This window comes from Esox lucius, chromosome 25, assembly GCF_011004845.1.
Source record: "Esox lucius isolate fEsoLuc1 chromosome 25, fEsoLuc1.pri, whole genome shotgun sequence".
Classification (NCBI taxonomy): domain Eukaryota; kingdom Metazoa; phylum Chordata; class Actinopteri; order Esociformes; family Esocidae; genus Esox; species Esox lucius.
Genome location: NC_047593.1, coordinates 19,859,036 through 19,875,397, shown reverse-complemented (window position 1 = coordinate 19,875,397; position 16,362 = coordinate 19,859,036). Strand labels below are relative to the sequence as shown.

The window sequence follows — 16,362 nt, the reverse complement described above, 5'->3', positions numbered from 1 at the left end:
TTCCATTTCACACACACACACACACACACACATACACACACATACACACACAGACTCAACTTCGAATGAAAAAAAAATAATGCAACAATAAAAATTTTTGCCACTCAACTAAAATCCGTTGCTATATAAAACACAGAGATTCCAAGGCATGCACCATCAGTACTGGGTGTCTCCTGTTGCTATGACAACCACAGAGTGTCAAAAGGTGAAAGGTCAGGGAGGTCTTAGCGTGATGAGGTGGCGCCAGACACAGGGCTTGTCGTTTCATAGACTTCTGCAGCCGCCGGGCACCAAAACACACACACACACATTCACTCATTACTGGCTGGAAGAAATTCCAAGCATAATAGAACTGGAATTAATTCCAGTTATGGAACACCAGCAGTTTCCCAGGCATAGATAAAGTATAGAGTTGGACTGAAGAGCGAAGAGGAGAATCTATTATTTTCTCTGGATTAGCCCCAAAATGTGTTTGGGAAAACGCCCCTTTAACATCACTAAAACACTAATCTTCACTAATATTTTTCAAATTGAAATAGACAGAAAGATGAAGAAAGAGACAGAAAGAGAAATGAGAGGAAGACAAACAGAAATTGGGTAAGAGGGGAAACAGAGCGATTATGCAGATATGAAATAGCTATTTAAATATATATTTTCACGGCATATGAACGGCTATTCTCTTGTAAACAGACACAAAACTGATGATGTTATGCATATTATCTTTGCAATGGTGTCGATGTCACTGCTAACATCAGCATGTGTTTATACCTGTGCCAATAAAGCTCCATAGCTTAGAGAATTTAACAAATGTTCTAACGCTCCCCTTTAAAATGGTGTTGAATGGCTGACGCAATCTCTGTGTGTCGCCCTGAGTTCAGAGCCCTGGGAAAAGTGTCAGGCAATGTATGTGACTTTGTTTATACCTCCCATCACCCAGATAAAAAGTCCTTAAATGTACTTCATGTACGTTTTACATTAAAATTCTATGTAGGGAATAGAGTGATAACTCTCCATAGGACTCTGGTTAAAGTAGTGTACTATATAGGGAATAGGGTGTCATCTCTCCATAGGGCTCTGGTTAAAGTAGTGTACTATATAGGGAATAGGGTGTCATCTCTCCATAGGACTCTGGTTAAAGTAGTGTACTATATAGGGAATAGGGTGTCATCTCTCCATAGGACTCTGGTTAAAGTAGTGTACTATATAGGGAATAGGGTGTCATCTCTCCATAGGACTCTGGTTAAAGTAGTGTACTATATAGGGAATAGGGTGTCATCTCTCCATAGGACTCTGGTTAAAGTAGTGTACTATATAGGGAATAGGGTGTCATCTCTCCATATGGCTCTGGTTAAAGTAGTGCACTATAGAGGGAATAGGGTGTCATCTCTCCATAGGACTCTGGTAAAAGTAGTGTACTATATAGGGAATAGGGTGTCATCTCTCCATAGGACCCTGGTTAAAGTAGTGTACTATATAGGGAATAGGGTGTCATCTCTCCATAGGACTCTGGTTAAAGTAGTGTACTATATAGGGAATAGGGTGTCATCTCTCCATAGGACTCTGGTTAAAGTAGTGTACTATATAGGGAATAGGGTGTCATCTCTCCATAGGACTCTGGTTATAGTAGTGTACTATATAGGGAATAGGGTGTCATCTCTCCATAGGGCTCTGGTTAAAGTAGTGTACTATATAGGGAATAGGGTGTCATCTCTCCATAGGACTCTGGTTAAAGTAGTGTACTATATAGGGAATAGGGTGTCATCTCTCCATAGGACTCTGGTTAAAGTAGTGTACTATATAGGGAATAGGGTGTCATCTCTCCATAGGACTCTGGTAAAAGTAGTGTACTATATAGGGAATAGGGTGTCATCTCTCCATAGGACTCTGGTTAAAGTAGTGTACTATATAGGGAATAGGGTGTCATCTCTCCATATGGCTCTGGTTAAAGTAGTGCACTATAGAGGGAATAGGGTGTCATCTCTCCATAGGACTCTGGTAAAAGTAGTGTACTATATAGGGAATAGGGTGTCATCTCTCCATAGGACCCTGGTTAAAGTAGTGTACTATATAGGGAATAGGGTGTCATCTCTCCATAGGACTCTGGTTAAAGTAGTGTACTATATAGGGAATAGGGTGTCATCTCTCCATAGGACTCTGGTTAAAGTAGTGTACTATATAGGGAATAGGGTGTCATCTCTCCATAGGACTCTGGTTAAAGTAGTGTACTATATAGGGAATAGGGTGTCATCTCTCCATATGGCTCTGGTTAAAGTAGTGCACTATAGAGGGAATAGGGTGTCATCTCTCCATAGGACTCTGGTTAAAGTAGTGTACTATATAGGGAATAGGGTGTCATCTCTCCATAGGACTCTGGTTAAAGTAGTGTACTATTTAGGGAATAGGGTGTCATCTCTCCATAGGACTCTGGTTAAAGTAGTGTACTATATAGGGAATATGGTATAATTTAAGACACAAGGAGGCAAAGGAAGTGTGTGTTAACCTCTCTAAGTAATGGGATCCTCTAAGTCTCAAGAACCTGAGGGTGGGAGAGATGGAGAGATGGAGAGATGGAGAGAGAGGTGGATTGGGGAGAGAAAGAAAGAGGCAGGGAGAGATAAGTAATTGCATCTTTTAAAAAGCAAGTGCCAAAGGCACAAGTGTGTGTGTATGTTGGGTATACAGTAGTGTAATTGGGTGCATGCGCGTGCATGTACAACCCCACCCTGTTTTATGTCAGTGATGTACAATTCCTTCATTTGGATGGGACAGGAACCATCATTTATTTAACTTAGATTCCCACTCAGCCACTACAATAAACACTGGCTTATACTGAGTCTTTCCCTGTCCCATGTACAACACTAAATCCTTATATACAGTGATTTCAGACCGGTGTGGTATTCACTAGACAAAACCAAAACACTTGTTTTCATTGCAAAACATTCTGCTGTGGTGTGAACTCTTGAGTACAAACAGATAACAGATCGCTAGACTCCATTCAGGATTGTGTTAAACTGACTAACATTTCTTATAACGTTTTTCTCCACCATAGCGTCTATGAACTGAATGGCTTTTGCCACTGGCCGTTTTAACAGCTTATTAGCCAGTAATAGGCTTACTAGTATCTACTAACTTCCTAGGAATAATCATAAGAATTGAGCAATCGCTAGCGAAACTGAAGACGAACTATTCCACGCCAGAAACAGTCGCATTTGGGAATTTATGGGTTATTAGCAGTTGTGAACAAACACTATTCTTGAAAGCAACGAAAAAGGTTTCTACCTGACAACAAAACTGGTTCTCATATTGGGACAGTGCGGTTTGCTGGACCGCGTAAGCGGAGCCGGCTAAGAAGAACGAATGTCTCTTACTGAGGTAGTGACTGACTGACTGGGTACCCCTGGTTAAATAGCATAGTGGTTAGAGAAGCAAACTATGCAAACTATAGGTCCTGAGTTCATATCTACTCGCAGGCGAAGTACGCATTATTAATTATTCCGTATAAACGAAAACTTTGCAGGCTATAAACCTCCAGTGACTACATTATAGTAAGCCTGAAATAAAACAGTTTACGGTTATATTGTGACTGTTTCTGGTGGATTTTCAAAGTACGCATCCGTGCATGTGTTTTGGGTCAGGATAGACCAACACATTTGCTGGCTACAACATAGGCATGTCATAGACGCTGTTTGTGGTGGAGGTAAACTTAGTAAGAAACGTTAGTCAGTTTAACTGTATCAAAATCAATCACAAATGGCAAATTAGCTGTTAAAACGGCAAGTGGCAAAAGAGGATTTGTTCATAGACACAAGACGCTATACTGACACCCATCAAACGTTGAGCTCTGTGGTGTAGTGGTTAATGACACAGTCTTTCACATGGGCGACCTGGATTTGAATCTCAAGAGGGCAATACCTTCTATTGCAGTCCGGCTGAACTAGGCTTGCCTGGTTTCTTGTTTTTCAGAAGTTCTCCAAGAATTTACTTAGATGGTGGCATATGGATGTTCCACTAAAGCCTAACAACATCCATTTGGGGGTGAGGACCAAAGCAACTCAGATAAGGGCTGATATGAACACTTCTCTAACCATGCCTGGATCACACAGTAATGGAAGCGGGTCTCCCTATTGATGCCGAAGTATAAACTAGAGATGAAAGGTAAGAACCTAGCAACAAATGGCTGCAGAGGGTTCTACATGGAACCAAATTGTAGCTGGAATCAAAAGAGTTCTGCTTGGATCTAAAATCATTATTCAAAATGTTCCCCAGCAAGGGCAGCCAAATAATGTATTTTTTTAAACTTGTTTAAGCAAAGAATATGTTTAAAGTTGACAGAATGAAACCTTGCCATAATTAAGATCTCTCTCTCTCGTCTTTCCCTCCTTGATGTCCTGATCACCCCTGTTTCTTTACGCTTGTCACTTTCTGTCATCTCTATCTCCATTTCACTCTCCGTTTTCTGCCCCTCTCTCTCCTTCTCTCTCTTTTCTGTCTCTTTCATCTGTGGTGAGGTGCATTTTGGGTTATTAACAACAATGACATCATCAAAACCGACATGTACAAAATCTCTAAATAAACATTTCTTTAGAAATTTTACCAAACACCAGTCTTCTGCTTGTGGAGACCAAAGACCAAAAAAACAAACAGTGAAATATTAATTGTTTATATACTGTGTGAATTGTTTAAAATAATCAATAAGTCAAAGATCCCTATTGGTTAAAAAGTAAAAACACCTAACTAAGTTATTATACTTAAATCCTGTAAACCTTACCAAAACTTAAACCCTGTTGTTTGATAACTTGTGTGGTAAATTGGGAATATATCCATGGTTGCTGCAATGGGAAGTTTCATAACATATAATGTCGGTATTACGAATGTCAAACCGGGAGATATCTGTCTGGAATTTATACAGACCATGCCCATGGGCACAAACATGCACACACACAGTCACACCTAAGCCCACACACGCAAAAACACTGTAAACAAACTGTGTCATCATTGTTGATGTTTAACAGTGAGCTTTGTTTAATAGTGAGCTTCATTAAATCCGTGTTGATGTTTAACAGTGAGCTTTGTTTAATAGTGAGCTTCATTAAATCAGTGTTGACGTCTAATAGTGAGCTTCATTAAATCCGTGTTGATGTTTAACAGTGAGCTTTGTTTAATAGTGAGCTTCATTAAATCAGTGTTGATGTTTAACAGTGAGCTTGACGTTTAACAGTGAGCTTCGTTTTTACAGTGAGCTTCGTTTAATCCGTGTTGATGTTTAGCAGTGAGCTTCGTGCTCATGATGTAATCAATGTATGACTGGTTTCCTGTCTACAGCAAGGGCGAGGGATTATACACACCCACAGATCATACAGTATCTCACACAAGTGAGTACACCCCTCACAGTTTTGTAAATATTTGATTATATCTTTTCATGTGACAAAACTGAAGAAATGACACTTTGCTACAATGTGAAGTAGTGAGTGTACAGCTTGTATAACAGTGTACATTTGCTGTCCACTCAAAATAACACAACACACAGACATTATTGTCCAAACCGCTGGCAAAACAAAAGTGAGTACACCCCTAAGTGAAAATGTCCAAATTGGGTCCAAAGTGTCAATATTTTGTGTGGCCACCATTCTTTTCCAGCACTGCATTAACCCTCTTGGGCATGGAGTTCACTCATCTTCAACTCCTCCATGCGAACATCACAGAGCTGGTGGATGTTAGAGACCTTGCGCTCCTCCACCTTCTGTTTGAGGATGCCCCACAGATGCTCAATAGGGTTTAGGTCTGGAGACATGCTTGGCCAGTCCATCACCTTTACCCTCAGCTTCTTTAGCAAGGCAGTGGTCATCCTCGAGGTGTGTTTGGGGTTGTTATCATGTTGGAATACTGCCCTGTGGCCCAGTCTCCGAAGGGAGGGGATCATGCTTTGCTTCAGTATGTCACAGTACATGTTGGCATTCATGGATCCCTCAATGAACTGTAGCTCCCCAGTGCTGGCAGCACTCATGCAGCCCCAGACCATGACACTCCCACCACCATGCTTGACTGTAGGCAAGACACACTTGTCTTTGTACTCCTCACCTGGTTGCCGCCACACACACTTGACACCATCTGAACCAAATAAGTTTACCTTGGTCTCATCAGACCACAGGACACTGTTCTAGTAATCCAAGATCCTTAGTCTGCTTGTCTTCAGCAAACTGTTTGGGGTCTTTCTTGTGCATCATCTTTAGAAGAGGCTTCCTTCTGGGACGACAGCCATGCAGACCAATTTGATGCAGTGTGCGGTGTATGGTCTTAGCACTGACAGGGTGACCCCCCCACCCCTTCAACCTCTGCAGCAATGCTGGCAGCACTCATACGTCTATTTCCCAAAGACAACCTCTGGATATGATACGGAGCACATGCACTCAACTTCTTTGATCAACCATGGCGAGGCCTGTTCTGAGTGGAACCTGTCCTGTTAAACCGCTGTATGGTCTTGGCCACCGTGCTGCAGCTCAGTTTCAGGGTCTTGGCAATCTTCTTATAGCCTAGGCCATCTTTATGAAGAGCAACAATTCTTTTTTTCAGATCTTCAGAGAGTTCTTTGCCATGAGGAGCCATGTTAAACTTCCAGTGACCAGTATGAGGGAGTGTGAGAGCGATGACACCAAATTTAACACACCTGCTCCCCATTCACACCTGAGACCATGTAACACTAACGAGTCACATGACACCAGGGAGGGAAAATGGCTAATTGGGCCCAATTTGTAAATTTTCACTTAGGGGTGTACTCACTTTTGTTGCCAGCAGTTTAGACATTAATGGCTTTGTGTTGAGTTATTTTGAGGGGACAGCAAATCTACACTTTTATGCAAGCTGTACACTCACTACTTAACATTGTAGCAAAGTGTCATTTCTTCAGTGTTGTCACATGAAAAGATATAATCAAGTATTTACAAAAATGTGAGGGTTGTACTCACTTTTGTGAGATACTGTACCCTGATAAATTTCAGTATCTGTTAGGTGAAATATCACAATGTGCTAATCAATGCAGAAATATAACAAATGTAATATAACATAAAAAATACATTGTATATTACTTCTTTGTTCAATGATTTTAACTATCTGCACGTTGCTACCACGCCAGCTAATATCTAATCATACAACACTTAAAATGTGTTTACTTTAGAATCTGTGATTGTTTATTTGACTTGTGTTTATTCTATTTTCTTCTTCTTCTCCACTTGCTTTGGTAACGTAAACAACTTTTTCCCATGGCAATAAAGCCCCATTGAATTTAACTGATTTAAATTAAAAGGGAGAAAACTGCAAAAGAGAGAAAGCGAGAGAAAGGGAGTGGATTGGGAATGGTATGGTGAATGAGAAAGAAAGAGAGAGGCTGGACGGACCAAAGGCCTGCAGTCAGATCCTTCCCCAGATAGGGGGTGAACAGGAGAACAGTACAGAGCCAGTGAAATGGAAGTGTGAGAACGTGAGAAGTTGAATGGACAGAGAGACTAGAGTCCTTCAAAAAGCCCCCCGTAGGCTGTCTCCAAACACACACACCCACACCCACACACACACACCACGCTGTGGACACGCTGAGGACACGCTGAGGACACGCTGTGGACACGCTGAGGACACGCTGTGGACACGCTGAGGACACGCTGAGGACACGCTGTGGACACGCTGTGGACACGCTGAGGACACGCTGTGGACACGCTGAGGACACGCTGTGGACACGCAAGCACACCACAGTGGTAGATTACGGATCATAATGAACCATGTCAGCAACAGGCTGGTAAGGGCGTAAGTATGGTCAGTTTATCGTCACCCTTCTTATGTGTGTGTGTGTGTGTGTGTAAAATATTCAGGCCCTGTGTCCAGAAAACCTCTCAGAGTGCTGGTCATCTCTGATCCATTCCATCTAACCCAGGTGAGGGGGTAATTAGACCCCTCCATAGGCCACTTCTTTTGACCACTCTATCCCCCACATAGTGACTGAGTCTTATTTACATCATGGGAAAGAAGAGAGAAGGCTGGAGGAAAAGAGGGAGGTAGAGAGAGGACAGGGAGAGAGGGAGTGAGACAGGACAGGGAGAGAGGGAGAGAGAGAGGACAGGGAGAGAGGGAGAGAGAGAGGACAGGGAGAGAGGGAGAGAGAGAGGACAGGGAGAGAGAGACAGAGAGTGGAGAGGGAAAAAGAAAGTAAGCGATAGAGAGAGGAGATGGAGAGAGGGAGAGAGGGAGAGAGAGAGGGAGAGAGAGAGGGAGAGAGAGAGGGAGAGAGATAGAGAGGTATCATAACCGGATCACAGTGTTGACTCTTCCCCCAGTGTCTTTTATATCCCTTTCTGTCTTTGTGTTCATGAGATAAGCGGAAAACAAATGACACCAAAGAGACTTCTGTGTGTGTGTGTGTGTGTCGCCTGAACAAATGACACCAAAGAGACTTCTGTGAGTGTGTGTGTGTGTGTGTGTCGCCTGAACAAATGACAGCAAAGAGACTTCTGTGAGTGTGTGTGTGTGTGTGTGTTTGTGTCACCTGAACAAATGACACCAACAGCTGACTATAAGCCATTCTGGAAGTCTTTCCTGGGATATCACGGTCTTTGTCGGGGTTGTGTTCATTTGGCACCTACAGCGTGTTACGAAAGACTTGTGACTGTCTGTTGCAAAGCACTCCAAAACATTTCCCCACTGAACGCAGCCCCCGTCTGTGACGTTAGCCTGTAAGGCTTTATGACCTGTGGTTTCATGCTGGCACACATTTGTTGTCACCATCTGTGTGTGTGTGTGTGTGTGTGTGTTTGCGCAGCAGGGTGTTTCCAGGGCCTGTCAAACTCAAATCGCTGTCACACTTCCCTCCACCGCTGTCCGATTCTCCCCAGTTCTACAGATCTGGGACGTGAACTGGGAACGGGCGTGGGGTACCCAACGTCAGAAATGAGGCCTGGGCAGGCGCTCCTCACATCGATGTCGTGTGAACATCACATGTGTGCTCTGCCAGCTGGCTTATTAAATGTCCCAAAGCCTGTCGCTGTGGCACAACAGCTGGCTGACTGCTACCGCACCGCTGGATGGCAAGGACCCCAACGACACTCTATTCCCCACGTAGTACACTTCCTTCTGACCAGGGCCCGCGCAGGTTCAGTGAAAACTAGTGTACTATGAATGCAACAGGCTGCCATTTTTGGGACACATCCTCTGTCATTATTTCAAAAACTGACCTAAGAATACGTCTTTTTTTTTTTTCTTCTTCAAATGGGATGTGGAGTAAACTTTTTTTTAAAGCCTTTACGAGGTGTTTTATGGCGTTGCATAGGCCCGCGCACCATTGAACATGCACACGCATAATGCCCTCCAAGCCCCATCAAGCACTATCCAGAGCTAACAACACTGACGTTTATTTTCTATGTTGGATCCTTGTTAAGTCCTTTTCTGTTTATTGTCTATGTTGGATCCTTGTTAAGTCCATTTCTGTTTATTGTCTATGTTGGATCCTTGTTAAGTCCATTTCTGTTTATTGTCTATGTTGGATCCTTGTTAAGTCCATTTCTGTTTATTTTCTATGTTGGATCCTTGTTAAGTCCATTTCTGTTTATTGTCTATGTTGGATCCTTGTTAAGTGCAATTCTGTTTATTGTCTATGTTGGATCCTTGTTAAGTGCATTTCTGTTTATTTTCTATGTTGGATCCTTGTTAAGTGCATTTCTGTTTATTTTCTATGTTGGATCCTTGTTAAGTGCATTTCTGTTTATTTTCAATGTTGGATCCTTGTGAAGAGCATTTCTGTTCTGTCCTAATATCAGCTGAGAGATATCAACCCCAGAACTTCTAATCCCAGATATCTCAGCAAAAGATATATTAACAACACCACACACACACACACAGACACACTGACACCACACACATTGCCTATCTCTGTATGTGTGGTAGGGTGCTGTGTGTTCCATGCTCAAGGTGCTTGTTGTCTGACTATAATGGTTCAGTCTCAAATGGCGCCATATTTCCCATGAGTACTAGTGGGAATAGGGTGGTTAAAGTAGTGTCCCACAGACAGTAGAGTACCACTGAGAACACATTTTGACCTGGATGTGGCCGTGGTAAAGCTGCTCTCTCCTTGTCTAATATCAGACACTGCTAGACCTTCCTAGAATAATCTGTGTGTGTGTGTGTGTGTGTGTGTGTGTGTGGTGTGTGTTGAGAGGGCTGACTTCACTCCAGAGCCCAGACTTTGAAAAGAAGAATAAATGAATGAATGAATTGTTGTGTTTGTTACTGTAGCCAGGGCAATAGAATAGGACAAGAGCCAATAGAAACAAGGATGAGTAGTAATACAAAATAATATAGTGTAAACAGATAGAACAGATAGCTACAGAACCCAACAGGACCCAGTAGACCCCAACAGAATAGGAAACGCAACACTATTTCAGGAAGGGAAAACGGGGATTAGAACACACAACCCCAAGGTAGCCACTACCAGCGTCATTTTAACGACTACTTTCTTGACTGGACAGCATGAGGCAGAAGCTGGTCAGTCATCTGAGCGGGGGCTACAGCCCTGTGCCCCAGGGGCATATGTAGTGTCTCCAGAGTCAGGGGGCTTAGACCTCTACACCTCAAGTCAGGGGGCCTAGACCTCTACACCTCAAGTCAGGGGGCCTAGACCTCTACACCTCAAGTCAGGTAGCATAGACCTCTAAACCTCAAGTCAGGGGGCCTAGACCTCTACACCTCAAATCAGGGGGCCTAGACCTCTACATCTCAAGTGGGGTGGCATAGACCTCTACACATCAGGTCAGGGGGCCTAGACCTCCACACCTCCAGTCAGGGGGCCTAGACCTCTTCACCTCCAGCCAGGGGGCCTAGACCTCTACACCTCAAGCGTTTCTCAATCCCAAGAATGGTGAGTTTGTTATTTTGAATCAACTGTGTCGTGCCAAGGCAAAATGTAAAATGTGTACATTTTGTACACTCCCAACAACCATGCTTCACCATTATGAGGCTAAATGGAAATACATTTCATAGATATCAGGCCAAATTGCCAAAGTGTAACCACTTTTCACAGGTATGAGGCAGAATGATCACAGAGGAAACACATTTCACCATTATGAAACCTAATGACCACAGAGGAACCACGGTTCACCATTATGAGGCCAAACCACGGATTCAAACATCATAAGGCTGAAGACATTGCCAGACATGGCAATGAACAATGAATGAATCTCCAAAAGCACTCTATTCTCTATTTGATTAATGAATCTCAATTAATGAATCTCCAGTAGCACTCTTTTCTCTAGATGATTAATGAATCTTAATTAATGAATCTCCAGTAGCACTCTATTCTCTAGATGATTAATGAATCTCAATTAATGAATCTCCAGTAGCACTCTATTCTCCAGAAGATTAATGAATCTCCAGTAGCACTCTATTCTCTAGAAGATTAAAGAATCTCCAGTGACACTCTATTCTCTAGATTATGTGTCTTAATTTAGTCATACGTTGTTGGAGGAATTTTCCCAGGCAGCAATGAAAGCAAACTTGTACTGTATTCAAGGATTAGAAAAGGTTCTACATTGAAGACCTAGTGCAATTAAAACATGTTTTATCCTTTCCTTGAACATATTTCCCAACCATGAGGTAAAAAAAAACTTGAGAAAAGTTGAGAATATGATGATCATCACATCGTACACAACCTCGTGGTCAGATGAATTACTTCAAGGGCCAAAAAAGACTCAGGAAATACACGACCAACCAATTACACACCCACCTGACATTCTGGTGACTTCCAAAATAAACAAACAACCATTTGAGAGGGCACTGCTCAAACACAGGGCACATCATAGGGAATAGTGTGCCATTTAGGAGGCAAGCCATTGTATTAGAGCCTGAGGAGAACATGTCTTCAGAACTGAAACCTCCACGAGTGTTTACGAAACACCACACAGGGACACGCCCGAATCGTGTGGCTAGCACACACAACTAGGGGGCTGGCCCAAACAGCCCCCTGCACTCTGGGCAACGTGCTACACACTAGCCAGGGTCAGAGTAAGAGGCAAGGGATGGAGTGCAGTTTCTAGCCAGATCAGACGCTCGTCAAGTTTGAGTTGTTTCTGAGACAAAGGACACCAAGCCCTGACAATCTGCAGTAATGCCCAATAAGACATGTTACATAGGGTCATAATGCCCAATAAGACATGTTACATAGGGTCATAATGCCCAATAAGACATGTTACATAGGGTCATAATGCCCAATAAGACACGTTACATAGGGTCGTAATGCCCAATACAACATGTTACATGTAGTCATAATGCCCAATAAGACACGTTACATAGGGTCGTAATGCCTAAAAATGCCTCTGATTTAATACTTATTTTACGTACACTCTCTTTGTATACAATTAATAAATAATTACACTGCCGTTTGCTTCTGCAGTGATGCACTTGACTGGTAGCTAGTATAGCAGAATGGGTTGGTTCACAAAAAATGGGACCAGCTTTCAGGCGACTCCGTTTATTAAACTATGCGGTATCAAAAGTTGCAAGATAATATTTTTTGTGAAGCACAGTATATTTCATGTTTAATCCATACGTGGATTGCTTTTTCCAAGAATCAACTCCTGGTGGTCTAATAGCTTGACCTGATATCGTGGTGACTAAAGCTGAAAGTAAAGTTAGCTGACAACAAAATGTGCTGACTAGCTGAAGTTGCCCCTGAGTCCTCAAGAAACCAACACTAGACCACACTGACACCAAAAACCACAAAACATTGTTCTGTTGGTTTTTCTTTTCCAAAACACTTGAGCGTTCTGTCTCTGGCCATCTCACCGATTATATCTGTCAGAACATCTCCCCACCCTTGACCAGTCAGGATGCAAGAGGGTCCCTCAACTGAAACAGCCCTCCTCTGTGTTACAGAGGCTTTTCCCACTGCCGTACTCATTGTTCACGTCAACTTAAATCCATCCACTATCTTTGACACTGTGAAACATAAAATCCTATTCTCCACCCAGTCAGGGCTGGGTCTCTCAGGGATGGGACTTTCAGGGATGGACGTCGTAGGGCTGGGCCCCTCAGGGACGGGTCTTTCAGTGTTGAACATCCTAGAACTGGGCCTCTGGGGACTGGGCCACTCAGGGTTGGACGTCTTAGGACTGGGCCTCTTAGGACTGGGCCTCTCAGGGTTGGGCGTCTTAGGGCTGGGCCCCTCAGGGACGGGTCTTTCAGTGTTGAACATCCTAGGACTGGGCCTCTGGGGACTGGGCCTCTCAGGGTTGGACGTCTTAGGACTGGGTCTCTCAGGGTTGGATGTCTTAAGACTGAGTCTCTTAGGACTGGGCCCCTCAGGGCTGGGTCTTTCAAGGTTGGACATTTTAGGACTGGGTCTCTCAGAGTTGGTTCTCTCAGGGCTGGGTCTTTCAGGGTTGGATGTCTCAGATGTCTCTTAAGTTTCAGCATACTCCTAGACTGCCTCATACTGAGCAGTCCGCTCCTACCAGGTGACATGGAGATACCTACAGGATGGCAGCTTTGAGGGAACTGGGTTGGAGTTAAAACCTTCCGGAAAGTAGATCTCCAGGAACAGGGTTGGAGTTAAAACCTACAGGAGAGTAGATCTCTAGGAACAGGGTTGGACTTAAAACATACAGGAGAGTAGATCTCTAGGAACAGGGTTGGAGTTTAAACTTACAGGAAAGGAGCTCTCCAGGAACAGGGTTGGAGTTAAAATCTTCAGGAGATTAGATCTCCAGGAACAGGGTTGGAGTTAAAACCTACAGGAGAGTAGATCTCTAGGAACAGGGTTGGACTTAAAACCTACAGGAGAGTAGATCTCTAGGAACAGGGTTGGAGTTAAAACCTACAGGACAGTAGATCTCCAGGAACAGGGCCGGAAATCCCTGTCATGATGCAAGACGAGAATATTATATTATCCACGCGTGAGCCAGATATTTCAACCCGATGGCTCTTGTTGAGACAGGGTTGTAATAAAATTATGTTTATAACAAGGCTTACAATGCATTATAACGGCATCATAATGCGTCATACATGTGTGTGATCATGAATGTTTAGTAACTAATAGGCTTAACAGCCACTGTTTACTTACCTAAGAGAACGACGTGGGTTGTGTATTGAGATAATGCTAGATCACTTGCGCGCACACATAACAGGGGCTTACGCGCGCGCTCGCGCGCGCACACACACAGACACAGACACACACATACACACACACACACCTATCGATGCTACAAAGTTAGCCCCCTCCTCTCTCCCACCACCTCAATAGGCTTCTGGCAGCAACTAACTAATAAGATTCCTCTCTTTTTCTTCCTCGCTAATTCTGTTTTGTAGGCCAATCTATCCATCTTGTAACTAAAACACAACAGAATAGCATATGTATATCGCTTCCTTTCTGTTCCTCTGTTAACACTCAAAAGAAAAATGTGTTTTCGTCCGTTTTTGTTAGTATTCCGATATTGTACCAATGACTTCAGGCCTGGGGCTTGAGTAAGGCCCCTCCCCCAGGTGAAAGGCACCCACTTGGGGTACACGGTGTGTGATTTGGCCTCTCACCGGTCGGGCCCAAGAAAGACCCAGAGCTCCCTGTCTCCACCTATGTAGGAAAAGTATTTGCTGCTCGGAGCCGCTTCTGTTAGTCGATGTTGTCGTTGGTCGGGTTGCATTGCAGTGGATTTAAATTTAATGCGTCAAATAAAGGGACACACACAGACACTGAATAAACACATCAATATTACAAGAGTGAAATGAACCCCGTACAACCAGACAGACAACGAAAGCCATACGCACAAAATCGCCAACGTATGACGACGATGGGCTATTCTATCAGGCAATGGTACTGGAAATAATAACCTATAGCCTAATATTTCAAGAATCTAGTCTGTGCTCCGAAAGAGGATATGCAGTTGCTAGGCTACTAGTCTACTGTCATATCAACCTATTTCAGATATTGTCATTCGAAACACGAAATCCAATATCAAAAGACGCTATAACTTAATCGATTGTCGTGTTATTAGGCCTTCTGATCCTGCGAAAACTTAACCCGATCGTTGAAAAGATTTTCGAGTAGGTTCTCGAAATCGTTGTCTTTTGTGATGAGCTACAATGATTAAGTCGGTAGCATACATTGTAACGCAAGCGCTATATGGTTCCCGTATAGCCAGACAAGGCGCTAGGAATACCGCTGCGTAGGGAAAGAGTGAGGGAGAGAGATACAGCAGGGAGAAAATGAAAGAGAGAGTCCAGGAAAGAGAGCAGTGCGAAACGATCGGTGATGGCCAAAGAAATCACCCAGCCTTTGTTACGAATATTACCCAAAACCGCGGTTATTCTTTTTCTTCTTCTCGTTCTTCTCTTCCTACCTCCCTTTCTTTCTCTGCCTTGACATCTTTCCCCCTGTATGTTAGCCTATGTAACGTCGTCGTTTTGATGTAGCTTAATGATTTCTTACCTTCTCTCGCCTTTAGCAGGACCGTGTTGGCGACTATATTCTCAATCTCCATGCTGGTCAGTAACTGTAAGATCCGACTTCCATACAGAATAGGCAATACATTTCTCTACAACGGAAAAGATAAAGGTAGTGGCACCGACGACGAGGAAGATGATGATGATGGTGGTGGTAGTGAATTCTGCAGCTGGCGCATAGCCTTTCTATTTGAGTTCGGCTACCAGGTGTGGAGGTTTTTAATCGCGCTCTGCTAGTACCAGTTCGCTACTAGTTTCCCACCTTCCAGGCTAAATACCATTTCAGGCTAAACACGGCGGCTAACTTGAGATATAATGCTTGTTAGCAAAGCCTCTCCTTCCTTCAATCTATTTTCCTTCCTGCTCTCTCGCGCTCCGCTTTTTTCGTTCACTCCCCCCTCTCTCTCTCCCCCCTCTCTCTCTCTTCTATCTCTCACCGCCCCTTCGCCTCCTAGTCCGTGCGGCACCGGCAAAAGCTACGACAGTGGGAGAGTAGGAGGGATCATCTTACTACAACAGTCACAGTGCCGTGCGCCACACACACACACACACTCACACACACTCACACGCACTCACACACACACAAACACAGTTTATCGCTCACAAATGCTTACACTCTGTCTCCGCTGTCTCTCTCTCTCACACACGCACGTACCTATGTCATTGTGTGTGCCTGTGTGTGTGTGTGTGTGTGTGTGTGTGTGTGTGTGTGTGTGTGTGTGTGTGTGTGTGTGTGTGTCAATATCACGGTATGGTAATGTCATTCATCATGGTTAAACTTCATGTCCGCAGCCACATTGACACCCGGTTTAAACTAGTGCAGTGAATAGCAAATAGTGTGCCATATGGGACGTGTAATGTTAATCAAGTTAAGCACTCACTGGACAGACAAAAAAC

At 43.6% G+C, this 16,362-nt stretch overlaps 1 protein-coding gene across 2 annotated transcripts in view; it reads right to left on the bottom strand.

The window, feature by feature from the left end:
* The window catches only part of grk4 (G protein-coupled receptor kinase 4), a 49,852-nt gene extending 33,980 nt beyond the window's left edge, over positions 1 to 15,872 (bottom strand). For both annotated transcript variants that reach the window (XM_029118070.2, XM_029118071.2), the window contains exon 1: positions 15,452 to 15,872. In XM_029118070.2, the coding sequence (XP_028973903.1) occupies positions 15,452 to 15,503 (52 nt within the window). In that variant the 5' untranslated portion in view covers positions 15,504 to 15,872. The remainder of the gene's footprint in view (positions 1 to 15,451) is intronic.
* Between the last annotated feature and the right edge of the window lie 490 nt (positions 15,873 to 16,362).